This window comes from Etheostoma cragini, chromosome 19, assembly GCF_013103735.1.
Source record: "Etheostoma cragini isolate CJK2018 chromosome 19, CSU_Ecrag_1.0, whole genome shotgun sequence".
Classification (NCBI taxonomy): Eukaryota; Metazoa; Chordata; class Actinopteri; order Perciformes; family Percidae; genus Etheostoma; species Etheostoma cragini.
This window is the reverse complement of record NC_048425.1, coordinates 17,487,147-17,502,278: the sequence shown is the minus strand read 5'-3', so window position 1 is coordinate 17,502,278 and position 15,132 is coordinate 17,487,147. Positions and strand designations below refer to the sequence as shown.

The window sequence follows — 15,132 nt, the reverse complement described above, 5'->3', positions numbered from 1 at the left end:
AGTCTCTGTGTGTGACCAGCCGTTCAGTTTTCACCATAATTTGTATTAGAATGCAGAAAATGAAGTCTTTGACGCTTAAAAGGTCCCAACATTTGTATGAAAACCTACGTATTCTAGGAAACATCCTAAGGACAGGACTTAAGGGGATATTTTCGAAGGAAACCTTAACATTTTCCTGAAGATTAAGGAACTTCATGGAACCGGCCATAGCAAGTTGTAGCTGGTTTAACATCTCTGTTGCAGACAAGGCAACCTGAACCGTACAGAATGTCCTAATCTCGTCCTGATAGTCCCACTGCCCACTTTCTCTCATGGCCACAGGTGATTTAAGATGCTTGTCAAGCAAAGAAAAACCCATTTGAAACCAAATAAAATTTCATTATCAGTCTCCTGCATGCCTGAATGAGCTATCATCCATCAGCAAAGGGAAGATGAAGGATGCACTCTGGCGTCCCTGGGCAATAAGTAGCAGGCCTCAAGCAAGGACTGCGACTTGATTCCCTAAAGCTCTTCTGTCATCCTTGAACACCATGCTCTTATATCATAGCCCAGTGGACTGGAATCTGGTCTAAACCACAAGGAGAATGGGGTTGTGTATTTTACTCAAAGCGGCTCCTTTTCACTTCGGCTACTACTTGTTCACACACTTCCCGTCCGTCCACACTTATCTCAAACTCCTGTTAGCCGCTCACTCACCCCTTCTCTTGTTGTGTGAGTGATCGGTCTCTCTCTCTCTTCCCTTCCTTGTCCCACACCAGTCTGTTCTGGAACTCTGTGTTGAGTTGTGCAAAGATGTCCTGAGCAAGTGAATGTTTGGATTTGCATTTATTTATCATGTTGTACCCGGGTCAAATTGACCTGTTTTCCTATATCAATGTTCTTTTTAACGACCCAAAATAACATGATTGATTCCACCCAACGCTCTTTGGCAAGTACAAATCTCTACTTTCATTAATTTTGGGATGTCTTATTCAATTAACCCTAACCTAATTTCTAGGAAATTATACCTATAATTTTAGAGTTTGAAAAGCAGAAATTATTTCCAAAGGACTTCAATTTGCTGTAAAATTGAATAAGACGCCCCAAAATGAATGAAAATAGAGATGTGTACTTGGCAGAGAGCGTTGGGTGGAATCAATCATGTTATTTTGGGGAATTAAAAAGAACATTGATATAGGACAACGGGTCAATTTGACCATAAAAAGCATTGTTTTTCAATCTTGCTGGGAAGACAACACAAGGGTTTATAGGGTGTCTTGAAAAAAGAGAACACAAAGCCGAGGCAGGAGGAAAATGAACAGACTGAGTTCCTCAGAGATAGCGAAGACGTGAATGAAGAGCTTACTGAAAAGAAGAGCAAAGTAAGATAAACTACTCCGGGGCTGACGTTAATTAAACGCAGAGCGCCGAGTCGAGCCGGCTTATTGGAACCACATGTGAGGAGGATGTGGACCAGGATTAAAGGCGAAGGCCTCAGCCCGGGCAGCCGGTCTGCTCGGGAACCTCCACAACCTCAGCGGCTGGATTGGTGGCCAGTGCACTTGTCTTGTGGGACTGCCTTGTGATTGGTTGGAGATTTGAATTTAACGGTGTGTGTGAGATTTGTCGACCTTGTGGCTCAACGCTTGTGTAAATAAACCAGAGAGATAGTGTGTAGGACTATGATTTAGCCTTTACTCGAGGAATCCAACAGGACCCTTTGGTATGATAAGATAGGGAAATGTAGAAGCATTCCCCTGTGGCTTGAATCCATCCTGGACAAAGGATGCAGATATGATGCGGCTTTCTATTCATTCATGCCCCGTTTTGGTTTAAAAGACCCCATACATCAGTCACATTGGGCATGTGCAAGGTCTGCAGGGCAGGAGGGAAGCCCCCCAGAGGCCTGTAGTTACTGCACTCATTTTAAGGCCTCATAAATACTTAAAACCTAGAACTATCCACCAGGTGCCCCAAACCCTGCAAAGTCAAGTCCTAGTTCCCTTGTGAACCCCCTCATATGTCAAAGAGAAACAACTCAGGGATACTGTTAAAGTCTTTGCGCTCCACCTATTACCCTTCTCCTTCAAGACCTTGGGCTGGTTTGATGGATTTGTGGGGGAATCACAGGCGGCACTTAGCATGACATTCTCATTACACGGCTGTAACCGTTTGGTATGCGAACACCACCAAACCTGCAGGAGCTGCAAACGTAGGGCCTGGGGCTCTAAGTGGTGGAGTCTTACACACACACACACACATACATCTTAATGAATTTGCACATGTGGTCTCCATATTTTTAATCCGGTCTGGGTCCCATCATGTGTTCTTTTCACTTTGACTTCTACAAGACCCCCCTTTCTCAATCCCTTTGCTCTCCTGGCATTGATGCAAAATGATCTAACAAATACAAATAAATGAAGTGAAGGGCAAAAGTGGAAAAACAATCCATGTAGAAATGGACTGAATACAAAAGTAGCTTGAACATAATGGACCGTATTCCATCCAAAAGTCAGTTTATGGACATTTATTGGCTATTTACAAGAGTTGGTTCGACATGTTCTATGCTTGTGGAAAATCTGGAGCGATTACAGGGAACATGGTTTTAGTAGTAAAAGTTCTCACTTTTTCCTCAAGATAATTACATATTATGTGGATCTTTTCAACACATAAGTGGAGTAAACAAGCCTATTGTTCCTAAAGAAACACATTCCCATGCCAGGCTTGGTTGATATTTTGTTGTCTTAGCCTCAAAAATTCACTTTTTCATTACCATCCCTTTCTTAATTGCATTGGAATCTCATCGCCTAACGACAGACCAACAATGCCTCCTCTATCCCCCAGTGGGCCTGTCCCCCCCAGCCCAGACCACCAAGTGACAAGACATTCTTCTCATCGCCATGTGAAACCAAGACTCCATCTCGGCTCCCACCAGGGCCGGTGTGGTCTCATTTTGAATTCACCGACCCGACCTCAAAGACTTGCATGAATGGAGGTATCAAATTCGCAATTATGGCATATTATTATTGTGGGGAGTTAGCGGCTAAATATTTGAAAGTTCCTGGGAACCAGCTTTTAAAATCTGTTGGAATTATTGTGCCAAGTTGCAAACATTAACGTTTCCAAACCCAGGGATCAAACCCAGGTGGCATGTAGTTTTTTAGCAGTGCAGAATCATTCTCCCTAGAGAACAAACGGTTCCTCCAGGAAGAGTCCGCCAACTGCAGCTGGAATTGGACCACAGCAGTGCTGAGGGGGGTCAGTGGTCAGGGTTTTCCCAAAGACATTTGGTAGTTGAGGTGGTACGTCCTGAGCTGTGACTCGATGACATACACAGACACACACAACGCAGTGCGTTGCTACCTAGCCACGGCTAACATGTACAGTCGGTACATTGGCTGTTAAAGCTACAGTGCGTAGTTTCTGTCGTCCCCGTGAGAAATATTAAGTAACGACAAGAAAACTGTCGGCGCTTCCACGTGACACAAGCCTTCCGTGATCGTGCACCACCCCCACTGATCCAATATTCCAATATATCGGCCAATATATATTTTTAAAAACAATCCAGAAACGCGTAACAAAACATAAACAGATTTCCTTAACATTAGTTATTTGTAGTTATATATGGGTTCTCACTAAAATAATATGATGATTTGTTTGATTTTCACAACAGAACATTGAAATATCTTAAAGTTCTGATAAATAAAATGAATAAAAATACAAACTTAAGATATGAAACTTAAAACACAATGTAACACAACACAATAACAAATAAAATAGTCAGAGTTGTAGAGCGCCCTCTGGTGGACAGACTATACAACGCCAACACTCATAACATGGTTGCCCATCCGTTTTTATTTTATTTTTTAAATATTCATTTTTTAGAATAATTTCTTTGGATTCGGATGATTGAATATTAAAACATTTTTATTGGCTATTATAAATGCCGATACAGATAGCTCGGGAAAAAACATCTAATATCTATTACTTTGTAGCAACTCATTCGGCAATGGCTTGAATGGAAAGGACGCTCATTAATATCAAAAAGCTATGCATTAACCCTTGTGTTGTCTTTGGGTCAAATTTGACAATTTTTAAAAATTTCTATATCAGAAAAATGTTTTTTTTGTTGTTTTTTTTCTTCAAAAATAACATGGACAGTACGGTACAGTACAACAGAAGATCGGATCTCTTTGGGTGTTTGGTCAATTTTTTAACAATTAAAAAAAATGTAATGTTTAAAAACTGAACACAACCGCAACATTGACATATACCCTTCTTTGACTTTTATTCTTTTAATATTAGTCTAAATAATTAAATAATTAGGTACAATTTCCAAAAAATGAATCTTATTGACCATAAATTCCCCCCAAAAAAGAAAATGTCAAAAAAAAAGAGACAAATATGCCAGAATAAGTGTTGATTTTCTTGGAAGATGATGCATGTAATAGGGTTAAGAAAGCGTCACCAAGCTGAAACAGAAGCACCTCTGAGCTGTTAGCCTAGCCTGCTGGGCTACATGCAGGGCAGTGTGCATGTGTTCGCAGTGTGTGCTTTTTTGTGGATCTTTGGAGGGTTTACTGCGTTGTTTTGGTTGAGTAGGATTTGAGTTGTAAATCCCATGTTTGCTATGTTTGGAACGCTGCACATACCACACGCTGGTGGAACCCCGGACGCCTTTTGCATTCTCAACGGGCAACGGAGGTCTACCAGGCCTGACCACCTTCTGGGTTTTCATCCAACTAGATCCTCCTCTCTGGGAACCCTGAATTAGAAACCGATCTTCACTCCCTTTCCCTGGTGACAGCTTAACTGCACACCACTAACCTCAGGGGAAAGCAACGAGGGCCAAAAAAGTGTAGAAGAAGAAAAGCTATCTGGCTACATCCGTTCCTTGTGTCTCGCTTTCTCAGTCCCACTGATGACAACGTTGACTTTTAAAGTCCAACCACTAACCCCACAGCTCATCGTTGTAATTGATTTCATTTGAAGTTGCAGCAAGTTGCCTAATCAGTACAATAGCCAAATATTCTTTGAAGAAAAATGAGCCAATAAGACTTAGGCTGCACAGTTCCGACATTTTTTTTCAATCTTAAATGGATCCTAAACATGTGAAACACCTACCTCTTCCACCTGTTCTTACAGTGGGGCTCGAAAGTTTGGGCACCCCAGGTAAGAATTTGTATTAATGTGCATAAACACAGGAATTTCCCATTTTTCTTGGGATCAATAAACATCTATCTATCTATAAAGAAGCCAAGAAAAGATGGAAAGATCTCCAAAAGGCATCAAATGACGGATTAGACATTCGTATAATATGTCACAAAAAGTTGGATTTTATTTCCATCATTTACACTTTCAAAATAACAGTTGTATTGCAGTCAGTGGCACAGGGAACATTTCCCGAGTAAAAATGGATTCAATAAAATTTCAGCAAATTTGATGCCATCTGTGAAAAAGCTGAAGTTAAAGAGAGGAGGGCTTCTACAAATGGATAATAATCCTATTATTACATTTTCTTTATATATGTTACATTATTATATGTTATATTACAGACAAACAAAATTCAAATACACTAATACTGAACAAAATTATAAACGCAAAACTTTCTTTTTCCTGAGCTGAACTTAGACATCTAAGACGTTTTCTATGTACACAAAGACTTATTTTTCTCAAATATTGTTCACAAATCTGTCTAAATCTTTTAGTGAGCACTTCTCCATTGCCGAGATAATCCATCCACCTCACAGGTGTGGCTTATCCAGATGCTGATTAGACTGCAGGATTATTGCACAGGTGTATCTTAGTCTGGCTACAATAAAATGTGTAGTTTTACTCTATTGGGGGGGGGGCAAAACCAGTCAGTATCTGGTGTTATGTTAGGGCAAATTCTACATAACTGTACTTATTGTGGCAACACAACTTTTCTGATTCTTATATGTACTTCAGAGGTACATTTTACAATATTTAACAATGTTATACAATTTGTTTTTGTCAGACTTATCAAAGTAGCTTCTAGAATAGAAATTTCGTCCAAAGCCGGCCATTGGTGACATTTCCACCCATTGAGTAATTGTTGATGTAGATGTAGATGTGGTGATGTAGTACTAATTTTGGCTAAGTGGTAATGAAACATACATTACTCCCACTTTGTGCCAAAAGAGTTTAAAATGAGTTGTATATTTATCAGAATTCTGAAATCTGTCCTTCACATATCAATAGTGTTGTGTCAGTTTGCTGCCAAGATGGCTGCCACAGCGTCAGTAGCTCCAGGTCACGTGCAAGCTCACGCTGCATGTCATCCCCGCCCCCCTCTTTTTCCTCTATGATGTCTTCAGCTGTCCTATAAAAATCTAGGCCTCAAATGCCCCAAAAATAATCTTAAAAAATAAAGAAAAACTCATTTGGGAAAACATTTCAGTCAATTTGTGTTTGTTATGTCTTCTGAAATGTGTTTTGCCTTTGTGCCGTTGTGCTGTGTTCCCTGTCTGGTCTTGAGTAATACCCCCCCACCCCCTTTTCCTAACCACCATTACCCATCCTCCCCCTGTCACTGCAAATGATTTGGTCTAACAGCCTATAAGCCCTCGTGTGTTTGCGTTGGACTGGGTCAGTTTTATAAACTTATATTGGCAGCAGTTCCACTTTAGATCATTTTATTGAAAGGCCATTCAGTAGCATGGGAACATTAGGGCCTATTATCCCATCTGGACCAGTTTGTGAGGTAACTGTACAACTCTTGACATCTAGAGGAAGGATTTTCAGGCGTAATCCGCTGTAATGTCATGGCCGACGTACCACAAATTAGTAGATCCAGCCTTTTTCAGGCGTTCCTTACATGATGACCAGCGTTTGTCTTATTTTTCTTTGAAATGGTTCATGTCTCTGACGTGCTGATTTCTGTTTTTATTTTTGTAGGTACCAGATCCACACAGGCCTTCAGCACTCAATCATCCGAGCCACCCAGCCCAACTGCCTGCCCCTGGAAAACGTCACCCTGCCCCAGAAGCTCAAGCAGGCGGGCTACTCCACCCACATGGTGGGCAAGTGGCACCTGGGCTTCTACAAGCGGGGCTGCCTGCCCACGCAGCGCGGCTTCGACACTTTCTTCGGCTCCCTGCTCGGAAGCGGCGACTACTACAGTCACTATAAATGCGAAGGGCCCGGGATGTGTGGCTACGATCTGTACGAAGGGGAGGAGGCAGCGTGGGAACAGGACCGCGGCTTGTACTCGACCGTGATGTTGACTCGAAAGGCTATCGGCATCTTAGCCAATCACAACCCTCGCAGACAACCCTTGTTTCTTTACTTAGCCTATCAGGCCGTTCATTCCCCGCTGCAGGTCCCGGCCCGCTACCTCGAGCGCTACAAGGGCATTCCAAACTTGCATCGTCGGAAGTATGCTGCCATGGTGTCCTGCCTGGACGAAGCTGTCCACAACCTCACGTTGGCGCTAAAGCGCTACGGTTATTATGACAACACAGTCATAGTGTACTCCTCAGATAACGGGGGCCAGCCCTTAGCAGGTGGAAGCAACTGGCCCTTGAGGGGGAGTAAAGCCACCTACTGGGAAGGGGGGATTCGGGCGGTGGGCTTTGTCCACAGTCCCCTGTTGGTGAACAAAGGGACAAAATGTCGATCTTTGGTCCACATCACTGACTGGTTCCCGACGCTGGTGACGCTGGGCGAGGGGACTTTAGACGAGGATCTGAGTCTGGACGGGTACGATGTCTGGGAGGCTATCAGCGAAGGCCGTCCGTCCCCTCGCAAGGACATCCTCCACAACATCGACCCAATCTACATCAAAGCCAAGAACGGTTCGTGGAAGGCCGGGTACGGCTTATGGAACACAGCGATCCGGGCTGCGCTCCGGGTGGGCCACTGGAAGCTTCTGACGGGTGTCCCGGGCTACAGCGACTGGGTGCCCCCGCAGACCTTCTCCAACCAGCGGCTGACCAATCGCTGGCACAACGAGCGCGTCTACTGGGACCGGGGGAACTCCATCTGGCTGTTCAACATCACGGCCGACCCTTACGAGAGAGTGGACCTGTCCCAGCGCTACCCTCACATAGTCAAGAAGATGCTAATACGGCTAGCGCAGTACAACAAGACCGCGGTGCCCGTACGCTACCCAGCCAAGGACCTGCGCTCGAACCCCCAGTACAACGGGGGCGTGTGGGGACCCTGGTACAAAGACGAGAGGGAGGAGCAAGAGGAGGACGAGAAATACAATAACTTGTTCACCAACCATCTTCTGAAAAGAAGGTGGAAAAAGAAATCAAAGAACAGGAAGCTGAAAAGGAAGGTAGAAGAGTAGGCGACCCTATTTGTGAAAGACTTACAGACTTTTCTCAGGGATTGACAGTTCCTGTTTCAGGATTGTCCTCTTCAGACGTTCTATCTCCAGCTAGTTTCAACTTGACTCCACTATGTACTGTAGACAAAACAATGCGGACGGACCTTTTGAAATGCCTCGAAGGAAGAAGAAAAACCTCCTCTCGTTCAAACACTGTTGTCATGCATACCAACTTAGACCTCATGTTAAAGTTAGGGGCAATTAAAGAATGTTGCATGTTTAACCGTTGCCACCTTTGGATTGCTATGTAGACTGATATCTCCGTAGCAAATGACAGTTGCCATGGATTTTGGTGACAGAAATAAAGACGTAGCTGTGTCATAAAGACATAGTTCTATTATGTTGTTGATTGCAGCGATACAGTATCTTGGAAACTGATGTGCGAGTTGATGTACGTCGGATTTATAAGCTCTGTCGGTCTGAACATTAGAATAATAGATATTGTTTCCCTCTTTTAGATGATGTCTGGTCTGGCACCAGGCCACCCCGAATGTAAAACAAGCTATCAAAATAAAAGCCCCCCCAGACACAAAGCTCTTTGTTTCCAGCAATCTTTCAAGCTCTGTCTGGTTTGCATTTATTACAGCCGCGTTTCCTTTATTCTGATGACAATGAGCGCTCTTGTAACTGGAAAGTTTTAACATATTTAGAAGCTGACACGTGGCCACTAAGTACCTTTTATTCATGGAAAATGCTGTGAAGTGGGATTTAACTGGTGATATAGATCTAATTGCTTTCTTACAGTCCCCATCTGTGGCTTCCTCATCAATCATGGTGTACTGTACAAGAAGAAAAGAAATGGAACTACAATCTTCCAATCTGTAAAACTACATTTCTTAATAAGTTCTGTTGCTTAGCAGCCATCGAAAGTCCCCAAACTGACTGGAGCTGGGTTTCAAGTAGATGCTTTGGTGTACTTTACAGGCCAATTAGCTATATAAATGACTTCTAAATGTACTCTACCCAATAAGGATTTATAGTTATAGTTTATGTTCTGTTTTCATTAGCTTGTCTATTTGTCTTTTTAATTAGCTAACCAAGCAGCTTTCGAGAGCAATTCCCGTCTGTGGCTTGAGTACGACCTGAAATGATTTTCAACACATGAAACAAGAGGAGCGCCAGAGAGAGGGGCTTTCCCGCGGCTCCACATCCCAGCATCTTGGATCCCCCCCCCCCCATGCCTCTGCACTGCACCCAGAGCCAAGTTATGACCTCAGTCCGCATTTGTGGTAACGGTTTGACGTGAAGATGGGTCTTTCCATCCTTTACAGCTGTAAATCTGAACCAGGTGGGGTCTATTTGGGTTAATCATACTAATTCCCCTCAGCTCCTTTTAAATTACTTTATGTCTACAGGCCAGATTGGAGCCATGGGAACCAGAACTCACCTGGCTCTTGACCATAAAACACGAGGGATGCCCTCCATGCGGCGGAGAATGATAGAAGATCAGATTCTTATGTCGTTGCGTCGTGCTGAATCTCCTCTCCCATGGGCCATGGGAACACTTAAACCCCAAATTCTCTGGGAATTCACATTTGCTTTCAGTTATGGGCATTAGCATCGCTCTTGTGGGAAGAGAGGAGGGTATTTTTCCCGTACCGAGCTGTAATGCAATACACCAACCTCTCTCGTGAGGCCTCACATTAAGAATGCCCATTAGTGCCCATTGGGAATGATATGAGAAATTAAACCTGATGGATGGCCGAGTAAGAGAGCTTTGATCATAGGGAAGTGTGGCTGTACGATTTGGTGTTCTTTCCGCTGCGTGAAACATAAAGTTCGGGGGTTCTCGCACGTTCAAGGTGCAAATTAGCCGACTTACGTGTGGCCAATTGGAAAGAGCTGACCACCTGGCTTCCAAGAGCTACATCTGAAACACCATGACTCAGCTAGTCTTGGGCTTTAAAGTAGATCCCCCCCCAAAGTCAAGTGATGAAAAACAAGACAAATATCAAGCAGCTGTTGACCAAAAAAAACAAAAATCGGAATTAATACCGAGTCCACACCCAACTCATTTAACGCTTGCCGTGCATGCATTCAGAGTGTTACACACTCCCGGGACTGTGCTTTCCAGCTCCTTGGCAAACATGTGACATTCCAATCGTAAGAGGTAGTCCAGATTTTTGTCCAAGTGGTTTTACAAGCATAAGAAGCTGGTCTCATGTTTGACACTGACGTCATAGGAAGTCCTGCTCGGGAAGTGGCCTAAAAAGTCAAATAATGTGTCAAAATGATAAAGATGATGCTTCCTATTTCCTGCAGGAAGCATAGGAGTTACCACGTGCACAAAGCAAGCTGTGTACTGTAATTCCAGATCCACCTACATGAGTTAGAGCCTCTCGGACATTTATTGAAGCCCATGAGAAGATTTGAAGTGTTTGAGAGAAGACAGACCAGTGAATTGGCTCTTTTCGGATTCTCTCTCTCCCGACGTGTTGATTTCCTGTAACAACTCTTCTTGTCCTTCAACATATGTCCAGCACTCCCACTTTGTCTCATTCATTCATGAACTTTGTTTCTTCCCCAGAACCACTCCCTTGATATCTTTATATGTCTTCCTCCTTTCATTAATCTGGTTAGGGTCCATGCCTTTAGTTGTCTTTCTTCTCCGTTCCCTTTCAGCCTTTCAGACCTTTTCATTTTTCACCCCTGTCATTCTTCTAAGATAATCCATGCATCCTCTGTCTGTCTTCGTGGAGGTCCTCTAAGGTTTTCCTCATGTTCAGACCTGTGGTTTTTTTTTCCGCAGGGAGCCAGCTGTGTTGCAGGGAAGGCCTGGACAGGATCCACAATGTCAATGTCGTCCATCTCTCAGCGGTAGTGAGCCCCCAGGCCTGTTGTCCCCCTTGCCACCACCTCCACCTACAAAACCTCTTGTCCTCCGCCACTCTTCATTCTCATTCCTCGGTGTTGTCCTGCAGCCAAAACGTGCCGCCTCATAACATGTCGACACTTCCAAATCCAATAAACAGGAGTGGACCTTTTCTCCATGTTGCATGAAACCTTAATGCATGCACAAAATTGAGATGTTATCAGCATGTTACAGCTAACACTTTAGCGTACAGTGAGCCACATTAACCTGGCATAGAGCAACATAAGCATTCATTTGGAGTCGTGTTTCTGGTGTAATATTCCCTCTCTTATAATTAGCTCTGATTTGGTCTCTCCTGAGGATAAATATCTGGCTCAAATAACAGCTAATTAAACTGTAAATGTGCAAAATATTTAGCTAAGAAATGCAACAAAACTTATTGTCACTTCATAAACAATATAAAGTTCCTTGAAATAGTTTTTAAACCCATGTTAGTGGTTGTTTCCAATAGCTAGTAGTTGATTAATTAAAAGAAGTTTCTTTTGGTTTTGAGGAACTTCATGTCACATAACCCTGGGAAACACATTTTTGGTAACACACTATAATAATAGTACATGAATTATCATGACGTCATAAGCATGGATCAGTAAAGTGCAAGGGTTAATAGTATCTCATGCATGACTTATTACAGGCACAATATGTTAATTCATGTATCATTGAAGGTTTTTCAATCATCATGACTTCTGATTTATTTATGATGTTCATGTCCATCCATCCATCTTCATCCGGTATCGGGTCGTGGGGGCAGCAGCTCCAGCAGGGGCCCCCAAACTTCCCTTTCCCCAAGCCACATCAACCAGCTCCAACTGGGGGATCCCAAGGCGTTCCCAGGCCAGGTTGGAGATATATTCTCTCCACCTAGGCCTCCTCCTAGCTGGACGTCCCTCCACCTAGTCCTTGGTCTTCCCCAGGGCCTCCTCCCAGCTGGACGTCCCTCAACCTAGTCCTGGGTCTTCCCCAGGGCCTCCTCCTAGCTGGACGACTTTCCACCTAGTCCTTGGTCTCCCCCGAGGCCTCCTCCCAGCTGGACGTCCCTCAACCTAGTCCTGGGTCTTCCCCAGGGCCTCCTCCTAGCTGGACGTCTTTCCACGTAGTCCTTGGTCTCCCCCGAGGCCTCCTCCCAGCTGGACGTCCCTCCACTTAGTCCTGGATCTTCCCCAGGGCCTCCTCCCAGCTGGACATCCCTCCACCTAGTCCTGGATCTTCCCCAGGTCCTCCTCCTAACTGGACGTCCCTCCACTTGGTCCTGGATCTTCCCCAGGGCCTCCTCCCAGCTGGACGTCCCTCCACTTAGTCCTGGATCTTCCCCAGGGCCTCCTCCCAGCTGGACGTCGCTCCACCTAGTCCTGGGTCTTCCCCAGGGTCTCCTCCTAGCTAGACGTCCCTCCTCCTACGCCTTGGTCTTCCCCGAGGCCTCCTCCCAGCTGGACGTGCCTGGACCACCTCCCTAGGGAGGGACCCAGGAGGCATCCTTACCAGACGCCCGAACCACCTCAACTGGCTCCTTTAGAAGCGAAGGAGCAGCAGAAGGAGCAGCGTTTCAATGTCAAGGATCTGTCCTTAGTGGGACTGGTCCTTCAGAGGCTAGACCTGGCTCCACCTTAGCATTTCAGAGAACACATAAATAGAACAGGCTAGCACGTGAACGTCATTGCGCCCTTTACTTGTGCTGGACTAAATGGACGTGGAACTGTGAACTGTGCTGTTCAAGTTGTTTGAGGTGGAGAAGGGGAACCAGTCCGTCTGTTATACTTTTAACATGGGAAACTACTCCTAGATTTTAGCTTTTTTATTTAACCTTGTTAGTGAAGGTAACAAGGTGCAGGCTTGCCTTCCATCCTGCAGCTACAACTGATAAACACACACATTTCTAAAATCATCTAAATCTAAATTCATGCTTGTAATTCATGTAACACTATTATATGAAATTGACGATGAAACACCCCAGTGGTTGTCATTTTGGATTGAGTTTAGCCTTGTGGTACCCGCAAGTCAGCAGACCTGGACCCGCTCCCTCTCCTTAGTGTATCTGCATGGGGGGGGGGCTTGGAGGCCCGCATGTCAGACCCGGTTGGAGTTGACGCAGCACAGCTGGAGCCGTAACCTCCTTTTCAGCCTGGTTGAAACCGTCATGATTGATCCATGTGTAAACTATAATAGCTTTTAAATACACTGTACAATTAAAGCAACACACAGAGAAAATCACACGTAGCTCAAGGCGGACAGGCGGGAAAAAGAACAATATACAGTCCACCCACATGTGTTTCAACGGCAGATGCAATCAGGTTTATTATGCTTTACAATATCAAAAGAAGAATTAAAGATCCCATCCAGACAGGGCCCGACTCAGGTCAAAAAACAGCCCTGGACAGCCCGCCTCAATCAAACGGACACCTTGAACCGTCCTTGAACTCAACACATAAACATCACACTGCCACATAACTGAGTGGTGAGTAAGACAGGATGATAACGGACATGTAGATTGCTCGAGGTTAAGGGTGGAGTATGGCTGTCAAGATCTTTGCATAGTTAATGAGTGATAAGACTGTAAGTTAGACTAAAGCTGCATTTTGTATGCAGTATGTAACTTGTGTTGAAATGTAGAAAGTAAATCAGAAAGTTAATAGTATTATGGTTGCATTACTCAAATCTGCTGATTTCCTGCATTCTGGTGAATTTTTCTGCTACAATTTGTGCCTCTTCTAAATCAATTTATGGTGCAAATGTCTTAATTTCTACAGAGAAAATTATAATAGGTTTTGGGGTGGGCGCGTTGGTCAGTTTTGATTATTGGGAGGATTTGAACCCCATCCTCCCTGTGGTTCACGCCAATGTATTAAAAATACAAAAAAAGGTGGAAGAAGACAAAAGAAGAAAAAAATGGAAATGACGTAAGAGGAAAAGAAGGAGAGGAAATGACATGGACGCTGTCCAGAGATCCTGACTGGGAGTGCAGGATAAGGGAATATGAGTGATTCCTCCCATATGGCATCACAGCACACCACTCAGCTGTTCACTGCTGGAAGGACGCCAGTAATGGAGAAACATGTCAGGGTGTGGGAGAGAAATCAGAGGCAGGGGAAGGTTGGACAGTCCTGGACTACAGTTTAAAGACTTCAGCCTCAGGATCACCTTTCCATTGATTTCCTCCTGCAGGAATGTGGAGGTGTGTCTGAGTATTCAAGTATTACATTTTAATTAAATATACAGTGTCTAATCCTACCAAGAGTTATCTCAAGAAACTTTACAGATAGAGTAGGTCTAGAACACAGTCAAACATCTGTGTATACATACAGTTGTATGATGTTAAACCACATGAGTCACAGTTGTATTTTCAATTTGGAATTTATAATAATTTGTGCTCTGACAACTTTGTCACGCATGTTTTAGGCTGCATTTGTAGCTGCCTGTCCCCAGAACACACTGTAAAAAAAACTCTCACTATCTGCTAGCTGCCTGTCCCCAGAACCCACTGTAAAAAACATCTCATTATCTGCTCGCTGCCTCTCCCCAGAATACACTGTAAAAAAACATCTCATTATCTGCTAGCTGCCTGTCCCCAGAACACACTGTAAAAAGCATCTCCTCACTATCTGCTAGCTGCCTGTCCCCAGAACATACTGTAAAAAAACATCTCACTATCTGCTAGCTGCCTGTCCCCTTAACACATTGTAAAAAACATCTCCTCACTATCTGCTAGCTGCCTGTCCCCTTAACACACTGTAAAAAACATCTCATCACTATCTGCTAGCTGCCTGTCCCAGAACACACTGTAAGAAACATCTCCTCACTATATGCTAGCTGCCTGTCCCAGAACACACTGTAAAAAACATCTCATTATCTGCTCGCTGCCTGTCCCCAGAACACACTGTAAAAAACATCTCCTCATTATCTGCTAGCTGCCTGTCCCCAGAACATACTGTAA

At 44.1% G+C, this 15,132-nt stretch overlaps 1 protein-coding gene across 1 annotated transcript in view; it reads left to right on the top strand.

The window, feature by feature from the left end:
• Nucleotides 1–8,535, top strand: part of arsj (arylsulfatase family, member J) — a 15,565-nt gene extending 7,030 nt beyond the window's left edge. Inside the window, exon 2 of the mRNA XM_034856936.1 lies at nt 6,898–8,535. Coding sequence (XP_034712827.1) covers nt 6,898–8,296 — 1,399 coding nt within the window. The 3' untranslated portion in view covers nt 8,297–8,535. The remainder of the gene's footprint in view (nt 1–6,897) is intronic.
• Nucleotides 8,536–15,132: the final 6,597 nt, after the last annotated feature.